The following is a 21,831-nucleotide window of genomic DNA, read 5'->3' on the forward strand; positions in this document are numbered from 1 at the left end:
GGGTGTTGAGGGTGCTGCAGCACACCCTGATAACCCCCCCCCCCTCGCCCTCATATATTAACGAGGGACCAGAGCATCTCTGCCACTACCTGGGATGCATTGTTGTCCCCTGTTGCACAACTGAAAGCTCATATAGATTTTGCCTTGTAACAACTCCAATCTGGCATTGGCGTACCCGTCCCCACGAGAACACTGCCCAGCAAATGTCCCTGATAGCGGTCAGGACCGAACCCAACAGGAAAGGTATTTAGTAATCCCCAAGTTGTTGGACTACCTCCATTTAGGCCTGTGTTTCTCGCTCTAAAAGGTTACATTTCAACAGGTTTTTTCCAACTCACTCTCAGGGCACACAGTTATCAATGGATACAACTTGATTCCTTTGTGTGTTTGATGATAACCACTACCATTTGCGCTCTGTGTGTGCGTGTGCGCGCGCGCGCGCGCGCGTGTGTGTGTGTGTGTGTGTGTGTGTGTGTGTGTGTGTGTGTGTGTGTGTGTGTGTGTGTGTGTGTGTGTGTGTGTGTGTGTGTGTGTGTGTGTGTGTGTGTGTGTGTGTGTGCGCGTGCATGTGTGTATAAGTGCGGTGCGTCATTGTGACGCACGTGGACATGCTCTGCTACACCTATACTCAGACAAAACACACACACCCATCTTCCACTCATCCATCCTTCCTTTATTTCTCTCCTCTTCCCTCCAAATAGTAACAGTAGCAGTAACAGTTCTTTCTCTCCTCTTCCCTCCGATTAGTAACAGTAACAGTAGCAGTAACAGTTCTTTCTCTCCTCTTCCCTCCGATTAGTAACAGTAACAGTAGCAGTAACAGTTCTTTCTCTCCTCTTCCTTCCGATTAGTAACAGTAACAGTAGCAGTAACAGTTCTTTCTCTCCTCTTCCCTCCGATTAGTAACAGTAGCAGTAACAGTTCTTTCTCTCCTCTTCCCTCCGATTAGTAACAGTAACAGTAGCAGTAACAGTTCTTTCTCTCCTCTTCCCTCCGATTAGTAACAGTAGCTCTCTCTCCTCCCTCGCTCCTGCTTCATCCTTTTTCCTCCTCCTTTATGTCTAATGTCTAACAGACACTCTCTCCTTTCTGTCTGATCTCCCTCGCTTTAACATTCTCTAACGGTGGTCTTCTCTCCTCCATCCTTCCTTCTCTGGCTGTCATTTTCTTTAGCAGCAGTTATCTCCCTCTTCCTCTCTTTCCGGCTGTAATATTCTTTAATTGCAGTCCTCTCTCCTTCTTCCTCGCCTTCCTTCCTTCCTCCTCCTCCTCCTCTCTGACAGTATTCATATCCAACAGCTCCCTCCCTCCCTGTCTCTGGCTGTATTATTATCTAACAGCAGTCTTCTCTCCCGCAGACCATGTTTCTCAGCATGGTCTTTCTTTTCTTTCTCTCGAGCCAAATCAAAAGATTGTCCTTGTCATAAATTCTCTCTGACACTTGCCTCTAATTCATCTCTCTCCGTGCAGTAAAAACATCAAGTGCATATTCAACACGGCTGAGTGCTATTTGGGATAATGACTGTTGAGTCAGTGATTTCTATTTGAATTGACCGGATTCTTCTAAGTTTAGTTAGTCTCTTTATTATTATTATTATTATTATTATTATATTAATGAAACCCAGTATAAATGGCCCGCATTTAAAATGCCTGATGGTCTCTCATAAATGTAACATCTGACAAACCTGCCCCATGTAAAGCGGAAGTGCAATGCTTGGGATGTTTCAGACCAGGTGATATGTTGTGTATTAACTGTTCATCGCGATAAGGATGAGTGTGATATGCATATCAACAGATTTCAGCATACTGTGTTATCATATGTCGGTATTCCACAGTAGTTACACCACCCGTCTTCATGTCACCTGAACTTGTGCCTCCATATTGTTACCATGATATTTCTACAAAGGATGTGGATATGGATCTTATTTACTTGGTACCCACATCTCTCCCCTCTCTCTCTCTCTCTCTCTCTCTCTCTCTCGGTCTCTCCCTCTCTCTCTCTCTCTCTCGGTCTCTCCCTCTCTCTCTCTCTCTCTTTCGTTATCTCTCTCGTTCTCTCTCTCTCTTTCATTCCCTCTTTTTTTTCTCTCTCTCTCCCCCTATCTCTTTCTCTTGGTCTTTTTTCTTTCTGTGTCTCTCTCCCTTGCTCGACCTCTCTCAGCCCAGTGCGAAGGTGAACCAGGAAGTCCTATCTGAGTTGGTGCGGCCCAGTGTGGACTACGTCCGCCACAAAAAGTTCCGCTCTGGGAACTACCCGTCGTCGCTAAGCAACGAGACGGACCGGCTGGTGCACTGGTGCCACGGGGCGCCAGGAGTGGTGCACATGCTCATCATGGCACACAAGGTGAGGGACACTCACCGTAGTAATGTCTCTTCAAGTAGATCTGAAAGGATTTTGGATTGAAACACTCGACACCACTCTCTCTCTCCTCTCGAGCACAGCTCTCTAAACCTCATGAATACACTCTCACGATATTAGGGCTCGTTTGTTTTCCTAATATCAATATCACGTTAACTAACCCCATGAGTTCCATTATAGCACTCAGCTACTCTCCCATACAGAGGACTGAGAGATAGCAGTGCACCAGGCCCTCTCCTCTAATGCCTCCAGCTCTGCCACACTCAAATAATTGCATGGAATCACCCAGGAAAGATAATTAAATCTATAGCTGGAGGTAACGAACTTAACAGCTCCCGCTGCATGTCAATGCTCCGTGGCTCGTCGCCTAGGAGAAATACACAACTCACAGTGACGCCTAGTGGATATCAGGTGCACTGTAGGACCAAGGCCCCTTTTCTTAAAGCGTCTCACAGTAGGATGCATGATATTATACGGACAGTGGAGGCCTGGTCCCAGATCAGCACTAGGATCACTACGGGCCCCGGTGTCACATTTTGATTACCGACTGAATTTAAACAAGCACTACATCCCAGCTTTGACATGCTAGTCCGCTGGTTTAATACCACAGTCAATTTCAAGAGGTCTTATTGAGTAATGGGCTGTTTTTCTGCTGTGCTCAGCATATGGCCTCTTACAAGCTGACTCTCACTGCAGGTCTGAAAACGCACACCCTCTCCCTTTGAAATGACTAATAGAAGGAGCAAAAGAAGGAATGGAGATTATGTGGTGAGCATTTTGAGCATGCGTTGTGTGAGGAGAGGAGATTTCCCCGGATAAACGCTTCATCTCTTGACAAACAACATGTATTTCATCAGTCGTAGTGTGGCATGAATACACACACTCACGTTCAGGGGGGAGCACTCACTCACTCACTCACTCACTCACTCACTCACTCACTCACTCACTCACTCACTCACTCAGTGCAGGGTCGTTTCATGTCTCTTTGGTCCATTAACTTCATGAAGGAATACAATGTGCGTATCACCTGTATTCAGGTTCCTACCTTCTAGGTAGTTTTTCCTAGCCGATGTGCATCTGCATTGCTTTCTCTTTAGGGTTTTAGGCTTGGTATCTGTAAAGCACAGATACAAATGATGAGCTAAAATGGGCTTGATGAAATACAGTTAATTGATTTGATACTGTATCTCTGGCTATTTCAGTCTCCCTATGTAATGTAAGGGCAATTGATTAGGTGTACATGAAGAACATTACAGATTTCTAAATAGCAGGGCAAGATGAAAGTACTCTAATACCACGTTTCTTACATCGATCCCCACACGTGTGTGTGTGTGTGTGTGTGTGTGTGTGTGTGTGTGTGTGTGTGTGTGTGTGTGTGTGTGTGTGTGTGTGTGTGTGTGTGTGTGTGTGTGTGTGTGTGTGTGTGTGTGTGTGTGTGTGTGTGTGTGTGTGTGTGTGTGTGTGTGTGTGTGTGTGTGTGTGTGTGTGGGAAGTTGAGGTTTGGATTTCAGATGGGGTTTGGGATTGGCCGTGAGTCTAATGTCATGTCTCCCCTTTCCTCCCTCCCTCCAGGTGTTTAAGGATGAGAAGTACCTGAAGGATGCTGTGGAGTGTGGGGAGGTGATCTGGCAGAGAGGCCTGCTGAGGAAAGGTTACGGTATCTGTCACGGCACGGCGGGCAACGCCTACTCCTTCCTCACCCTCTACCAGCTCACCCAGGAGAAGAAGTACCTCTACCGCGCCTGCAAGGTAACACTGGGGTGTGTGTGTGTGTGAGAGGAGGGGCTGTGGAGCTCCTGGTTGCTCCAGCAGTGTTGTCCTCCTTCAGATCTTCTTCCTCTTTTTGAATGAGATGGGAAGGAAGGATTCGCCCACACATGCAGTACAGTGTAGGCAGCCTGCCCTAAACAAGCCTGCTAAAGACACGACTACACTGTGACACAAAAGTCTTTATCGTGACATGTATTGTACCATTGGCCAATATTGAAGGCCATTCTTCTTACTGACAAATAATCAGTATATGATGAATCATTCAGTCGGATTTCATTAATTGCTTTCTTGGTTTTATGTCTACGTTGTCGCTTGCTTGCATCGATATGTATTGTCTCGTGTGAAATCCGGTTTTCAGTGAATGACCTTGTCATTTAAATTTGGATCAATTCATTTGTGCATTCATTTATCCGATCCTCAGGATTTTAGAATTAATGCATGCATGGTTCACATATTTATTTATTTAGCCAATTATGGTAACATACAGTATAGTCTATTGTCTTTCATGTTCAACCCTATGTTCTGATAATCACATTGGTCCTAATTTTTTCCCAGTTTGCTGAATGGTGTCTGGACTACGGAACCCACGGCTGCAGAATCCCAGACAGACCGTACTCTCTGTTTGAAGGTGAAACTTTTATTTAAACCCCTTAAGCAGACAAAAACATCCCCAAAATACGTGACATTTTCCGCCTTCTCTTCTTCCCATTCATTCAATGTAATAACCACTCTGTAATTTACGAGAAAATGCAGACTGAATTTGCTTTACATATGTACAGTACCAGTCAAAAGTTTGGACACCTACTCATTCAAGGGTTTTTCTTTATTTTTACTACGTTCGCTATTATTCTACAATGTAGAAGACATCAAAACTAAGGAATCATGTAGTAACCAAAAAAGTCTTAAACAAATCAGTCAACAAGTGCTCAGCATATGTGGGAACTCCTTCAAGACTGTTGGACCGGCTGAAGCACGACGTGGGTTGGGTGCCTGCTGAGCCCACCAAGACAAGAAGACCTCTCGAGCTAGCTACAGTGTGGAAGCCCGACGAGCTAGCAGAGGCACCCCTGGGTCCATCGGCGACGGCACCCGGACCCGACATCACCGACCAAAACAAAAACCAAAACTCCCTGATGCTTCTTTTAGTGGTGTCAGCATTCTGTAAGGACCGACGCTGGAGACGAGAAGCAGGTAGAGGGAGTGAACATTTTAATGAAACAACGGACATGAAACAGAACAGGAACAGCATTTGGACAGGGGAACAATACCGACGTCAATGCTGACACAGGGAATAAATGGAGGAGCACATAGATATAGAGGGGGTAATCAACAAGATAATGGACTCCAGGTGAGTACAATATAGCTCAGCTGCGCGTAATGGTGGTGACAGGTGTGCGTAATGAAGGGCAGCCTTGCACAAGAGGGAGAGTGGGAGCAGGCATGACAGTCTGAGTGTTGGAGTGTGCCCCTCTGTCAGTATATTTAAAAAATAAAAGTTAATCATCCCATCTGGTTTGCTTAATATAAGGAATTTGATGTATTACATATACTTGAACTTTTTACTTTAATTCAAGTATGACAATTTGTGTACTTTTTCCACCACCAGACTCATCCCTCATTCAGTGTAGTAAATTAGGGAGATAGGAGAGGAGACTCTGTACCTCTCTGTTAATGAGATTTGAGGAGCCCTGCTCTCTCATTGCTAATACAACTGAGAGATTGACCAACTACTGGACATTTTACACACAATTAACACATTCCGTTAGCAATTCTAATGTTCCATGGCATGTTAAATTATTTGATAATGTATTTAGGAAAAGAAGTGCACTCTAAACGACTTCTGCACTGTCATGTTTAATGAGCTAGTGAGGCTTTTGCTCTTACCTCTCTGAACCTTCCTGAGACTTAAAGCTCTCTGCCTCACTGTGACTAGGTGATAATTGACTTAATATTTTAATCATAATTTTTTTTCTATAATTATAATCTGATAAATATTGTGTGGGGTGTGAAGTCAACTTTGATAACTTTAGCAGCTGGTCAGGAAAGGCTGATCTTACATCATAAAACCTGTCAATGGGCACAGTCCAAATAATCTGAGTGGCAATTACAGTGTCTTCGGTAAGAGTTCAGACGTCAGACCCCTTGACTTTTTTCACATTTCGTTAGATTACAGCCTTATTCTAAAATGGATTAAATAAATAGAAATCTTCAGCAATCTACACACAAATACACCATAATGACAAAGCGAAAACAGGTTTTCATACAAAAATACTTTATTTACATAAGTATTCAGACCCTTTGATATGAGACTCAAGCTCAAGTGCATCCTGTTTCCATTGATCATCGTTAAAACAATTCTCAATTTGAGAATAAAGCTGTAACGTAACAAAATATGGAAAAGGTTGAAGGGTCTGAATACTCTCCAAAGGCACTGTAGGTTACCTTTAGTTTGGCAATGACTGGCCTCTATTTGGTTCTGCCATTGGTCCACTGGTGAGGTTTCCCTATGCCAGCTTTGTCCCCCCATCCCACCCACGTGTTGTGTGCAGCCACATGAAACGTCTTGCCTGGCGTTTTACCGCCACATCTCCTAGGCAACCAGCTGCTGCCCACGTCCGAGTAGATTTGTGGGCTGTGATTGGTTGGTCTTGACCCCCTTTGTCTCCCCCTCTCTCTCACACACGGACAAACACGTACGCTCCCTTTTCCCATCCCTGCCTGAATTAATCTTCCACTGATAAACAGTCTGTTAAAAAATATTGCAGCAGTTTAATTTTATTAGTAATATATGGGCCCATGTTGGCTCTACAACCTAGAATATTGAATGTTCATGTCTTGAATGTAATAACAGAATACATGTAATATTTCACATTACTGGAGGAATACAACATTACTGTTGTACCCACAGTGTTACAAGTACATTTTCAGCTCTTTGAACTATTTCAAAGAGATTTGAGAAGGTTTTGTTCATTCACGATGATAAAGAACTCCATGACGAACGGTGAGTGATTCGTAAGTCAAGCTTTCATGTATATTGGGTTGTATGGTTGGGCGGTATCCTGATTTCCGTGCCATCATACCGTGCCTGTGCCATCCTGGGATAGACAGTATTACCTGTTAGTGCAGACAGGTGGCGCCAAAAGAAATTAGGATGCAAACATCTACCAGAATGCTAACAAGTACTAAGGAATCCCCATAGTGGACGAGTGCATGAAAAATTGACTACCAAGACAGACAACCCAGCTCATAAGGTTATGCAAGTACAGTACCAGTCAAAAGTTTGGACACACCTTCTCATTCAAGGGTTTTTCTTTATTTTTAATATTTTCTACATTGTAGAATAATAGTGAAGACATCAAAACTATGAAATAACACATATGGAATCATGTAAACAGCTTTGTGACAGCTTTGCACACTCTTTGCATTCTCTCAACCAGCTTCATGAGGAACTCCGTTTGCATAACGCACAAAACAAATATTACGCAGCAGGGCTCTTAATCCAGGAGGGGATTGTCTCTGCTGCTGTTACCAAGAAGCTTGATATCGCAAGCTAACATTAGCCACTAATGCTAGGAAGTTGACAAAAAACCCAACTGGAGAGACTTATTTGGCACATCTTAGATAGTTAACTTAATAGTTATATACAGTGCATTCAGTATTGTATTCAGGCTCTTTCCCTTTTTCCACATTTTGTTACCTTACAGCCTTATTCTAAAACACTCATTCTATACACAATTCCCCATTACAAATGTATATTACATTATTACATATTGTTTTTTTTACCTTATTTACATAAGAATTCAGACCCTTTGCTATAAGAATCAAAATTGAGTTCAGGTGCATCCTATTTCTATTGATCATCCTTGAGATGTTTCTTCAACTTGATTTGAGTCTACCTGTGGTAAATTCAATTGACTGGACATGTTTTGGAAAGGCATGTACCTGTCAATATAAGGTCTCACAGTTGACAGTGCAGGTCAGAGCAAAAAACCAAGCCATGAGGTTGAAGGAATTGTCAGTAGAGCTCCGAGACAGGATTGTGTCAAGGCACAGATCTGGGGAAGGGTACCAAAACATTTCTGCACAATTGAAGGTCCCCAAGAGAACCGTGGCCTCCATCATTCTTAAATGGAAGAAGTTTGGTACCACCAAGGCTCTTCCTAGAGCTGCCCGCCCAGCCTAACTGAGCAATCGAAGGAAAAGGGCCTTGGTCAGGGAGGTGACCGAGAACACGATGGTCACTCTGACAGAGCTCCAGAGGTCCTCTGTGGCAATAGGAGAACCTTCCAGAAGGGCAACCATCTCCGCAGCATTCCACCAACTGTTATGGAACAGTGGCCAGATGGAATCCATTCCTCCAGTAAAAGGCACATGACAGCCTGCTTGGATTTTGCCAAAAGGCACCTAAAGAACTCTCAGACCATGGTCTGATAAAAATATGATTGAACTCTTTGGCCTGAATGCCAAGCATCACGTCTGGAGGGAACCCGGCACCATCCCTACAGTGAAGCATGGTGGTGGCAGCATCATGCTGTGGGGATGTTTTTCAGTGGCAGGGCCTGGGAGACTAGTCATGATTGAGGGAAAGATGAATGGCGCAAAGTACAGAGATCCTTGATGAAAACCTGCTCCAGAGTGCTCAGGACCTCAGACTGGGGCGAAGGTTCACCTTCCAAAAGGACAACGAACCGAAGCACACTGCCAAGACAACGCAGGAGTGGCTTCGGGACAAGTCTCTGAATGTCCTTGAGTGGCCCAGCCAGAGCCCGGACTTGAACTTGATTGAACATTTCTGGAGAGACCTGAAAATAGCTGTGCAGTGACGCCCCCCATCCAACCTGACAGAGCTTGAGAGGATCTGCAAAGAAGAAGAATGGGAGAAACTCCTCAAATACAGGTGCGCCAGGCTTGTAGTGTCATACCCAAGAAGACTCGAGGCTCTAATCTCTGCCAAAGGTGCTTCAACGAAGAACTGGGTAAAGGGTCTGAATACTTATGTAAATGTGGTATTTCAGTTTTGTATTTTTACAAGTGTAACTTGATCACCTCACTTAAGTTGCGCTGCAGGAGTGACTCACCTCACAAATGAAAAATAATCGAACAGGCGAAGCGATTAATGCGATCTGCTTTATCTATTACCTAATGCACAAGTTGACTGCAGGTATTTATTTCAGATGTACACATTTTAATTTATTGAACTGTATTGGAAATTCAGTGGGTATTTCAGAATACCCTGGCATACAGTATACGGGCCAACCCTAGGTTGTACTGTCTCTGCTTGTAATGAGAACCTAGTTTCTTTCTCCATCCTTACTCACAGCAAATTTGTGTTTTAACGTTAGATTTCTTGTGTATTTGACTGTTGTAAATTGTGAAATAATTCAGCATTAGCTGCTGTTGATGCCATGTAATGTCGTCTTATTGAATTTGAAATACACCATTCTCTCTCTTCCAGGTATGGCCGGGGCTATCCACTACCTGTCAGATTTGACCCAGCCTGAGTCTTCCTGCTTCCCTGCATTTGAACTTTAACCTTTGGGTCGTAGACGGACCTCGTCCCCCTTCCGTTCTGAACATTTGGGAGAGTGCGATGAGCAGGGCTCTTGGATGAGGGGGTTTGGGGTGTGATGGACCCCTGGCGTCTTGACGAAGGGAACCCTCAGCCCAGAACTGCAGCCTGGGGAGGGATGTTGTCCCCTGCTCTGGTTTTTCAGACACATGGACGGAGGAAAAACACCCCAAAGCCCTAGGCCTTTAACTCTGTAAACGCTGTGTGTGTTGGGGTATTGTTGTGAATGGGAAGAAAATGCTGTTTTGTTCGTGGATCTTTGCCTCTGCATGCCTATCCAGATCTCCTTCTCTGTATGTGATCTCTAATCCTTGTCCCACACCAGTTTGTAGTGCTACTTCCTCTTCCCTAGAGACGAATTATCTTTGCATGGGGACATCAGAAAACATGTATTAGCCTTGGAATGTGCGTGTCAGTCAAATGTTAATGTCTAACAGTAAATTAGCGTGGCTTTTTTGTGTGTCACCGTGTTTTGTCCCATTTTCCATTTGGTTAATGTGCTGAAGAGAGGATTTTGTTCAATGCCGCTTTGACCTTTTCTCGTCGATATTGTTTCCCTCAGGCGAACAGCGTTACATTATGAATGTTGTACAATAAACTGGGCTTCAATTGCTGTCTTACCGAGTGATTACAGTACAATGTCTTAAATAAAATGCATTCTTACCTGCCTTTAGAGGACTGACTGCTTCGGTTTGGTTTTTGGGGTTGGAAAACATTGGTCAATAGTCAAAGTGGTGCATCTCAATATGAGGTACCGAACAGATGGCTTTATTTAACATATGAGGAGGAGGAAGTCTTAACGGGGGTTTGGCCAATTAGTGTTCTTTAGAAAGCCACCTCAGGCCAATGTGAGTGTTACATAAGCATTAATTACTCCCACCTATCACTTCCAAGTTAGGACTGCCATTGCCTGGAGTTATCTGTACTGTTAAGTCACCCAAAGCTAACATTCTGGGATGACTCTGTGTTTGAGTATTTATCTGCAGTGGTGGAGAAATGTGGCTTCTGGCTGATTTTATGTAAGAATGTCTAGGCAGTGTCTCATTCATTTGGTCTACATTTTATCTGAGGGGAACCGTTTTCCTTCCCAGATGATAATATTTTCATTCAACAGATATGACATCCAAGTATAAAACCTTCAATCTCAAAGCACGACTGAACAGTGAGAAGAATGTTACGGACAACTTTAAAGGGAATAAATGAACACTAACTTCTATCGGAAGGAAACTTTATTAACCATATGGATGGATCATTTCTATTTTTTTGTCATGTAAAATGCCGAAAACCAACCGTCTTGGTACAACAGTAAAAGCACATCCTAACTCTACAAATGACATTTTAAACCTTGGTTGCATAGTTAAATGATCAAATAGAGACATGTCATATTAGCCAAACGTATACACATCATCCAATAGTAACACTTACCATAAATTAGATCTCCCTCCTTGGTTCTGCTCTAATAGTGTCTATGTACCCCAGTTTGCCGGCTAACATCTACAAGGACATTCCATGTCAATGACAGTTGTATCGTTAACACTGGGTGGTTAGTTCGATCTGTTTTAACAGATGGTAATGTCTCATATCCTGCCCAGAAAATAGTCAACGCCCTATCTTAGGACATTTCCACATGATTGCCTTTGTGGAGGGGTTGAGTGCCTGATCCACTCTGACAAATAAGTGTAAACAGAAGAACGTACCTTCACCCAAATGGTCAGTGCCAGCTTGAGGACCTGGTCAACCATTGGGACATGGGGCCTCTACTATACATGCACATTCTACATGTGAGCTTGATAGCTTGTTTATGTGAAAGCAAACCATTTTTTTTATTCTCCAAAATTCAAAAGGGTTTCAGATTCATACACGAAAAGCATTTTTACCACAGTAAGGGTGTATGTACAGTGCTGTACCTACCTACGCAGAACCAGTTGGTCGTTAGCATTCTAACGGGAGATGTTTAAATGGCGAACAGATGGTACATCGTGTTTGAGGAACTAGGTTACTGAAAGAGTGCAGCTAGGTTTTGTGACTACCACTACTTTGTCTAGAGATTATTGCAGCACAGAAATGGAGAATCCGTAAGTAAGCAGTTTCACTGGGATGGGCCATTGGTCAGAAACGCTTCCCATATGCAAAATGTAATCCAGTTGCGACCTACGTGTGTGAAACAAACATATCGTTTTGGGTTAATCCTCATTGTGGTTGAGCTCCTTACTGTACAAACTGAAGTCGATCTGAGAACCATGGCTGAACTTCTACGGGGATCACATCTCACTTCGAGTGGAAATGGATGCTTAGAGAATATGGCGTAGGTAGAGTTGTGGTAGGTTTCACCGTACCCATGCAGTCACTGACAAATTGTCATTTGAAACCACTTGTCTTGGTCTCAATTGGGGGTCCGTCTGGTTGACTTGATTCTACATTTACATTTTAGTCATAATGTGAATGAAACATTCCAAACAAATCGGCCTCTCATAATTACCGCTCTCTCCAGTGCACATAATAGGTCTGATAAATCCAGGTCGGTTTCCTTTCCCTTCACAGCAAATGGGCACAATTTGCACAACGCATCCTGACAAGTGTTTATTGTCTATTTAACATTTTCTCAGTGTTAGGCGAACACAGCCAGCTACAGAGAGAAGCCCAATTATTCAGCCTCATAGTAGGAAAGTCTTTGAACCTTTTAAGCCATTTAAACACCTTTTGTTTTCAACTTCTCCAAGGTGTCTTTCAACTCAAATTTGATATTGCTCCTGTACAGTTTAGATAGTGGTTGGTCTTATGCCCTTGGTCCTGGATCAGCTTCTCAACCCTAATGTTTACTTGAATCGATATTCATCTAAAAGCAATGTGCTGATCTTGGGTAAGCTTTCGTCATCGACTTCCACAGTTTGGTGTCTGTGGCATGAACCCCCATCTACAGGACTCTGTGAGCGACTCAGTACATATCACAGTCACAGACCATGCCCATCAAGATGGCATTGCCAGCAGAAGAGACTGCGGTGGATAGTTCTGCATTTGTGAAAAAAGTGGGCAAGATGGAGGAAGGGTGAATGACAGTGACATCCAAGCCGTGGAGATACGGAGATAAATTCAGCCCGTCTTTGTCCAGAAGACCACTGCCTGCGGCACAGGTCCCCAGAAGGCAGTTTGTCTCTAAAGGTATCTTGTCCCTAGCACTTGGGCTGATGTTGAAGGTATAACAGTGGCAGACAGACTGTAGATGTCCCCTCCTCTCCTTGTCCTGTCAGTTCTGCTCGTGATGAGGTCACCATGAAGGAGAAGAAACGGAGGGGATGCCAATGGTCTCCGTCAATGACGCCACAGACACTGGCAGCCTTTACCTCTTCTCTGGTGTCCTGAACACCTGTTCGTAGGGCGGGGGTGGGTGGTTGCAGTACGAGGGCGGTGGAGGGTAGGCGCTCATGTGGGCAGGGCCGAGCTGGATAGGGTAGGTGGGGGTGAGGGGTGATGTCATGACGCCAGGGTCGCCGTAGCCCACCATGCCAGGTTGCTGGGATACTGCATGGGGAAGACACAGAGAGACCACTGTTAATCATCTTTTTACAAGCGTTTGGTACAAATATACATTCTGTGAACAAAAGAGAGTGTGTGTGTGTGTGTGTGTGTGTGTGTGTGTGTGTGTGTGTGTGTGTGTGTGTGTGTGTGTGTGTGTGTGTGTGTGTGTGTGTGTGTGTGTGTGTGTGTGTGTGTGTGTGTGTGTGTGTGTGTGTGTGTGTGTGTGTGTGTGTATAAAATGTGATTTGTGGAACTACTTAATGTGTGTGGGTCTGGTGATTGCATGCTCATTTGCATTTCCTGTTTCCTTAAAGAAACACAACAGTGCATCAAGCACTACTATAATCTTTGCCATTACAATCAAACTTTGCTTTACAAAAAGCTGTCTTTTGATTGTTTTCAAAATGGAGAAGCATAATGGCAGCCCAATCATCTGTGCCACTACTTGAAAGTCTATTTCTGAACCGATTGAAAATAACACAGGATTCAATTTGAATGAACACTTAAAATGTGTTTTCCCATGTTCCCTGATATAAACATGAAAGGAATAAGCCATGTTAATAGGTTTATTGATGCTTTGTGACGCACAACAACCCAGTGAGAGTGAAAACAAAAGAAATGACAGTGTTCTCCCTCATGTTCAATTCTCCAGTGCCTGGAACTCCATAGCCATCGAACCCAAGAATGAAATTAAACGTCCATATATTATTGGAGCACTGAATACAATTTTCTGCATGACTGAATGATATAATGAACGATCCCATTTATTTTTGCCCTTTCAAATAGCTTTCGTTGGGAAAGCTGGCAGTATGATTAGGTGCCCTACTTTTCAGTCCAAATAGCAGTTTGAAGTCTTTTGGAAAAGTTTGGGAGTCAAAAGGCCAGTGACTGGAGCTCGCTGATTCGCTTAACATTTCTACTAACTTCTCAACTCAACAAAGCCCTGAATTCTGGAAACATCTCTCTTTCATTAACTTCATCCACTCTTCTACTCATCCTCCCTCCTCTAATCTTCTGTGTAAAGCAGATAGAGGGGTTGAAGCATAAAACGTTTCACGGTAACGAAAGAGTGTGCGGTTCTCCTACTCTCAGTGACTCCTGAGGGGGCACCGATAACAACGAGCAACACATCGTGCTGCTACACCGGCAGGCCAAGGTGGAGGATGGGTTCTGTTCCTCTCTGGATAGATCCAGGAGAAACCTAGAGGCCTTTCTAACCTGGGTCAATCAGGATTTACAGCTACAAGGTCCATGCGCCCCTTTATGTTTATCCCATGTGTAACTCTGTGTTGTTTTATTGTCGCACTGCTTTGCTTTATCTTGGCCAGGTCACAGGTCACTAGCCGACCTGGTTAAATAAAGGTGAAATAAAAAACACAATAAAAAATATCGTACATGATTTGAAGCAGCCTCAATAAACTCACTTTCAATGACAGAGCACCTACGAAAGCACCATCTCTCGCTCTTTCATTTCTATACCAGGTGGTTAACTAGGGAATAAAAGGTGGTGGTAAAAAAGACAAGCTACAGTACAAGCAGGTTGGTTGGACCCCCTCCGGGTAAAGCGCGGCGAGCTCATTTTGAATGTGCTAATTAAATGTCACCAGATATCTTTCCTACGGGTCATTCTGCAACAGCTGGAAGTTCAGAGGTCATATTGCTGGCATCCTATTTGTTTACAGTCGACTTAGTTCTGAATAAGCAGAAAAAGAGAAGCGAAGGAAACTGCTGTGACTGGAGTTTTGCCATCAGTGGGATTTTAGTCTGGGGAAAAGGCCAAATAATAGTGATGATGATGATTTGTTCAAGTTGACCAGAGTCAGCGATATTTATACACTACTTCTGAGATGTTGTGTGAGGTGATTTTCTACCTTGGTGACAACTAATTCAACTCATTTGTGGGATAAGGGTGGCAGTTGTCTTGAGATTGGGTGCAATCAGTCGGATGAAAGGTTTATGAAGCGGAAGGTTTGGAACTCACTTCTAAACACTCCCATCACACTGCGAAAACAACAAACCAAACACTTCTCTGATGTGAAAGGACAGATCCACCACCAACCATCTCTCTACTTAAACTGCAGGCATTGCATCATTGGTTGTCATCATTAAAGTGGAGGTAATGGAGAATAACAAAAAATATACATGATTGTAAGATGGTCTGACACTAGGGCAGCATTTTCTCTTTCATCCTCCTTCTAAACAGCTCAAAGCCTCCACTGACACAGGAAGCAATACATCAACTATCTATGACAAACATCCCACACACAACTAAGAATACAACAGGTGTAGGTAGACCTTACAGGGAAATACTTACTTACAGGCTCTAACCAACAGTGCAAAAAAAGGTGTTAGGTGAACAATAGTTAAGTAAATAAATAAAACAGTAAAAAGGCTGTGAAAAATAACAGTAGCGAATACAGTAATATATAATAATAATATAATATAATAATATAATAATAATATAATAATATAATAATATAATAATAATAATATATGCCATTTAGTCCAAAGCGACTTACAGTCATGTGTGCATACATTCTACGTATGGGTGGTGAAAACCCACTACCCTGGCGTTACAAGCGCCATGCTCTACCAACTGAGCCACAGAAGGACCACAGTAGTGAGGCTATACAGTAGTGAGGCTATACAGTAGCGAGGCTACAGTAGTGAGGCTATACAGTAGTGAGGCTATACAGTGAGGCTACATACAGTGAGGCTATACAGTAGTGAGGCTACATACAGTAGTGAGGCTATACAGTAGTGAGGCTACATACAGTAGTGAGGCTATACAGTAGGAGGCTACATACAGTAGTGAGGCTATACAGTAGTGAGGCTATATGCAGTAGTGAGGCTATACAGTAGTGAGGCCATACAGTGAGGCCATACAGTAGTGAGGCTACATACAGTAGTGAGGCTATACAGTAGTGAGGCTATACAGTAGTGAGGCATACAGTAGCGAGGCTTCATACAGTAGCGGGGCTACATACAGTAGTGAGGCTATACAGTAGTGAGGCTATACAGTAGTGAGGCTATACAGTAGCGAGGCTACATACAGTAGCGGGGCTGATATACAGTGAGGCTATACAGTAGTGAGGCTATACATAGCGAGGCTACATACAGTAGCGGGGCTATGAGGCTATACAGTAGTGAGGCTATACAGTAGTGAGGCTATACAGTAGTGAGGCTATAAAGTAGCGAGGCTACATACAGTAGTGAGGCTATACAGTAGTGAGGCTATACAGTAGTGAGGCTATACAGTAGCGAGGCTTCATACAGTAGCGGGGCTACATACAGTAGTGAGGCTATATACAGTAGCGAGGCTTCATACAGTAGCGAGGCTATATACAGTAGCGAGGCTACATACAGTAGTGAGGCTATATACAGTAGCGAGGCTATATACAGTAACGAGGCTATAACAGTAGCGAGGCTCTATATAGCTATATACAGTAGCGAGGCTATAACAGTAGCGAGGCTATATAGAGTAGCGAGGCTATAACAGTAGCGAGGCTATAACAGTAGCGAGGCTATATAGAGTAGCGAGGCTATAACAGTAGCGAGGCTATATACAGGTTGGTCGAGCCAATTGAGGTAGTATGTACATGAATGTATAGTTAAAGTGACTATGCATATATGATAAACAGAGAGTAGCAGCAGCTACTGGGGGGGGCACACAATGCAAATAGTCCAGGTAGCCATTTGATTACCTGTTCAGGAATCTTATGGCTCGGGGGTAAAAACTGTTGAGAAGCCTTTTTGTCCTAGACAGCTTAGCCCCAGTGATGTACTGGGCCGTACGCACTACCCTTTGAAGTGCCTTGCGGTCGGAGGCCGAGCAATTGCCGTACCAGGCATTGATGCTCTCGATGTTGCAGCTGTAGAACCTTTTGAGGATCTGAGGACCTATGCCAAATCTTTTTAGTTTTCTGAGGGGGAATAGGCTTGTCGTGCCCTCTTCACGGCTGTCTTGGTGTGATGTGGACACCAAGGATCTTGAAGCTCTCAATGGTCACACAAGTATGTTGTTTTTGGTTTTACTATCCTTCGGACAAGTGGAGACATTTTGCAGGTTCCCACAAGGAAAAAGGCTATTTTAGGCTTCGGGGTTAGGGTTTCAATTAAGGTTAAGGTTAGAATTAGGGTTAGGTTTAGGGTTAAGGTGAGGGAAATAGGATTTTGAATGGGAATCAATTGTTTGGTCCCCACAAGGTTAGTTAAGCAAACGTCTATGTGAGTGCGTGCGTGTCTGTGTCTCGGCCACGTGCACAGGTTTGCAGTGCATGGCCTCCAGATTGGGGGCCTGGCAAAGACTAGGGCAAACGAGTTGGTTAGGTACTACTCTGTTTCAGCTGCAATGTGCAGCCTAGCTGTTTGGAGAAGGAAGTGCTTTCTGACCTTTTGAGTGTCCATGCATACATACCAATGTGTAAAGTTGCCATGGAAATTGAAAATAAGTACTAGGAGAAAATACAAGTCTCTCTACAACCCATGCTGCCAAGTTTGCAATCAACAGCCTTGGAAACCAAAACTATACACATTAATTTAGCCTAAATGGATTACTTGGATATAGAGCGGCTGTGTGTGTGTGTGTGTGTGTGTGTGTGTGTGTGTGTGTGTGTGTGTGTGTGTGTGTGTGTGTGTGTGTGTGTGTGTGTGTGTGTGTGTGTGTGTGTGTGTGCGTGTGTGTGTGTGTGTGTGTGTGTGTGTGTGTGTGTGTGTGTGTGTGTTTTGGATCTCAATTCCAAACACTCCCATCACACTGAGGAAGCAACAACACACCAAACACTTTTCTGACATGAAAGAACGCATCCACCACACTGGCTCTATTTCAACTTAACTGCGGGCATTGCGTCATTGAAGAAGAGAGTAATGGAGAATAACAACAGATATACAGTGCCTTCCCCATTTTGTTATCAAAAAATGTTAGATAATTAAATTCTTAGTACAGACACCTACATTCAACACAAACAAACCATTGCCAAGACATTTTGCCTACAGTACATGTACAGTGCCTTTAGAATGTATTCACAACCCTTGACATGTTTTGTTGTGTTACAGCCTGAATTTAAAATAGATGAAATGGAGATTGTGTGTGACTGGCCTACACACAATACCCCATAATGTCAAAGTGGAATTATATTTTTTGATTTTTTTTTTACAAATCTAAAAAAATGAAAAGCTGAAATGTCTGGAGTGAATAAGTATACAACCACTTTGTTATGGCAAGCCTAAATAAGTTCAGGAGTAAAAATGTGCTTAACAAGTCACATGATAAGTTGCATGGACTCACTCCATGTGCAATAATAGTATTTAACATGATTTTTTTAATGACTACCTCATCTCTGTACACCACACGTACAATTATCTGTAAGGTTCTCAGTTGAGCAGTACATTTGAAACACATTTTCAACCACAAAGACCAGGGAGGTTTTCCAATGTCTCGCAAAGAAGGGCACCTATTGGTAGATGGGTAATAAAAAAAGAAGACATTGTATATCTCTTTGAGCATGGTTAAGTTATTAATTACACTTTGGATGGTGTATCAATACACTCAGTCACTACAAAGATACAGGCCTCCTTCCTAACACAGTTGCCGGAGAGGAAGGAAACCACTCAGGGATTTCACTATGACGCCAATGGTGACTTCAGTGTTGTGGAGTAACTACAATGTTATTGATCCATCCTCAGTTTTCTCCTATCACAGCCATTAAACTCTGTAACTGTTGTAACCTAAATGTCAGACTGAAAAGGAAGCCTGTACAGAATAAAAATATACCAAAACACACATCCTGTTTGCAGTAAGGCAACCTGCAAAAAATGTGGCAAAGAAATTAACTTTATGTCCTTCATAAACATTGTTGTTTGGGGCAAATCTAACACAACATCATGTTCTAAGTATGCTTGTCATTGGCAAGGACTGTGGAGTTTTTAGGATGAAAATAAACTGAATAGAGCTAAGCACTGGCAAAAAAACTAAAGAAAACCTGCTTCCATTTGCTTTCCTATAGACACTGGAAGACAAATTCACCTTTCAGCAGGACAATAACCGAAACCACAAGGCCAAATAGACACTGTAGTTGCTTACCAAGACAACATTGAATGTTCCTGAGTGGCCTAGTTACAGTTTTGACTTAAATTCGGCTTGAAAATCTATGGCAAGGCTTGAAAACGGCTGTCTAGCAATGCTAAAAAAAAAAAAGAAAACTTGACAGAGCTTGAAGAATTTTTTAAATAATGTGCAAATATTGTACAATCCAGGTGTACAATGCTCTTAGAGACTTACCCAGAAAGACTCATAGCTGTAATCACTGCCAAAGGTGATTCTAACATGTATTGACTCAGGGGTGTGAGTACTTATGTAAATTTGATATTCCATATTTAATTTGAAATAAATTAGCAAACATTTATAAAACCATGTTTTCACTGTCATTATGAGATATTTTGTGTACATGGGTGGGAGAAAAATGTATTTAATCCATTTCTAATTCAGGCTCTAACACAAAATGTGGAATAAGTCAAGGGTACATATACAATCATATACAATGCCTTCTGAAAGTAAGACGGTCTGACACTAGGACAGCAGTTTCTCTTTCAGCCTCCTCCTAAACAGCTCACAGCCCCCACTGTGTTCTGACACAGGAAGCAACACATTAAATATTTATGACAAACATCCCACACACTGTTCCCACAACTAAGAGACAACACTGACATCAAGTGTGTGTTCTTTGGAGTTTTTATTATCCTTGTTGGGGCCAGACCTCACAAGGATAGTAAAACAAGGACAATTCAGACCAGTGGGGCCTTTTTACCAGTCCTCACAAAGAAAAAGTATATAAAAAGTATATTTTAGGCTTAGGGGTTAAGGTTAGCTTAAGGGAAAATAGGACTTTGAATGTGAATCAATGGTTTGGTCCCCATAAGGTTAGTAAATCAAACGTGTGTGTGTGTGTGTGTGTGTGTGTGTGTGTGTGTGTGTGTGTGTGTGTGTGTGTGTGTGTGTGTGTGTGTGTGTGTGTGTGTGTGTGTGTGTGTGTGTGTGTGTGTGTGTGTGTGTGTGTGTGTGTGTGTGTGTGTGTGTGTGTGTGTGTGTGTGTGTGTGTGTGTGTGTGTGTGTGTGTGTGTGTGTGTGTGTGTGTGTGTGTGTGTGTGTGTGTGTGTGTGTGTGTGTGTGTGTGTGTGTGTGTGTGTGTGTGTGTGTGTGTGTGTGTGTGTGTGTGTGTGTGTGTGTGTGTGTGTGTGTGTGTGTGTGTGTGTGTGTGTGTGTGTGTGTGTGTGTGTGTGTGTGTGTGTGTGTGTGTGTGTGAGTGTGTGTGTGTGTGTGTGTGTGTGTGTGTGTGTGTGTGTGTGTGTGTGTGTGTGTGTGTGTGTGTGTGTGTGTGTGTGTGTGTGTGTGTGTGTGTGTGTGTGTGTGTGTGTGTGTGTGTGTGTGTGTGTGTGTGTGTGTGTGTGTGTGTGTGTGTGTGTGTGTGTGTGTGTGTGTGTGTGTGTGTGTGTGTGTGTGTGTGTGTGTGTGTGTGTGTGTGTGTGTGTGTGTGTGTGTGTGTGCACGTGTCTCCAGATTGTGGGCCTGCCAAAGACTAGGGCAAACCAGTTGTCTCGGTACTGCTCTGCTTCAGTGGTCGTGGGCAGCCGAGCTGTTTGGAGGAGGAGATGCTTTCTGTACCCTTGAGAGTCTATGCATACAGAGACCTTTGAAATGTGTGGATCCTTTTTTTAATGTACTTGATTGGTGGATTCAAATAAAGTATGTAAAATGTGCGTGTGTATCCTGGTGAACACCAACATTCTGCGATGCATTGTGCAGCATGAACACACGCCAATGTGTAAAGTTGCCATGGGAATTGAAATTAAGTACTAGGAGAAAATAACAGTCGGTCTCCAACCCATGCTGCAGAGTTCGCAATCAGCAACCTTTGGAAACTAAAACCATACACATTAATTTAGCCTAAATACACAAACACGACTGGTGACACAACATACTTCTGTGTTGTCTCTGTACTGCTTTATTTGTTGTTGCTACTTGGCTACCTGCCAAACGTTTTCACTTTATACTCTTAATAACTGTTTTTAAGAAGTTTACCAAGGTCTTAGTTTTGTCCTCACTACATTTTTGTATTCTCCTTTTAAACTCCTGACACGTTATCTGGACATAGATCTGCAGGACCTCCTCCGGCCAGAAAAAAAGAACGCTAAATGACATGATGCCCTCTCATTGCAATCGCTGTAAACTTAATATAAAGGAGAACTATCACCTTATGGTGAGGATAGCCGAGATGCAAGCTCGGCTTCAGACACAATCGTTAGACAAGGGCAATTTAAGAGTAGGAACGGATGATACAGCGTCTGTGCCACCAGTAAATACAGGCAGTAGTGTTAATCCCCCGGCACAGTCCCTGCAGCCGGACAATTTTCTCATGGCTTCTGGAAAGAAATGCTTTCGGTATTTAAAAAAAAAAATATTATTTTACTGTTTTTCCCATTTAGCCTTCTGGCCTATTCTACTCCACCCGCCCACCCACACCCATTTGAGAATTCAAATACAATGATATTCCAATGCTGATAGATCTATTTGTCTTGTTCGACATGGCAAAACAACAGGCTTTACTATCAGCATATTCCA

General features: G+C 43.1%; 2 protein-coding genes across 3 annotated transcripts in view; one reads left to right on the forward strand and one right to left on the reverse strand.

Moving 5' to 3' along the window:
* lancl2 (LanC lantibiotic synthetase component C-like 2 (bacterial)) overlaps window positions 1-10,377 on the forward strand; it is a 57,092-nt gene extending 46,715 nt beyond the window's left edge. For both annotated transcript variants that reach the window (XM_035757358.2, XM_035757364.2), the window contains 4 exons: window positions 2,162-2,344; window positions 3,932-4,108; window positions 4,685-4,757; window positions 9,585-10,377. In XM_035757358.2, the coding sequence (XP_035613251.1) occupies window positions 2,162-2,344; window positions 3,932-4,108; window positions 4,685-4,757; window positions 9,585-9,661 (510 nt within the window). In that variant the 3' untranslated portion in view covers window positions 9,662-10,377. The remainder of the gene's footprint in view (window positions 1-2,161; window positions 2,345-3,931; window positions 4,109-4,684; window positions 4,758-9,584) is intronic.
* A 532-nt stretch (window positions 10,378-10,909) lies between these two features.
* Window positions 10,910-21,831, reverse strand: part of LOC118371780 (vesicular, overexpressed in cancer, prosurvival protein 1-like) — a 77,039-nt gene continuing 66,117 nt past the window's right edge. Inside the window, exon 6 of the mRNA XM_035757376.2 lies at window positions 10,910-13,217. Coding sequence (XP_035613269.1) covers window positions 13,036-13,217 — 182 coding nt within the window. The 3' untranslated portion in view covers window positions 10,910-13,035. The remainder of the gene's footprint in view (window positions 13,218-21,831) is intronic.

This window comes from Oncorhynchus keta, chromosome 4 (assembly GCF_023373465.1).
Source record: "Oncorhynchus keta strain PuntledgeMale-10-30-2019 chromosome 4, Oket_V2, whole genome shotgun sequence".
NCBI lineage: Eukaryota > Metazoa > Chordata > Actinopteri > Salmoniformes > Salmonidae > Oncorhynchus > Oncorhynchus keta.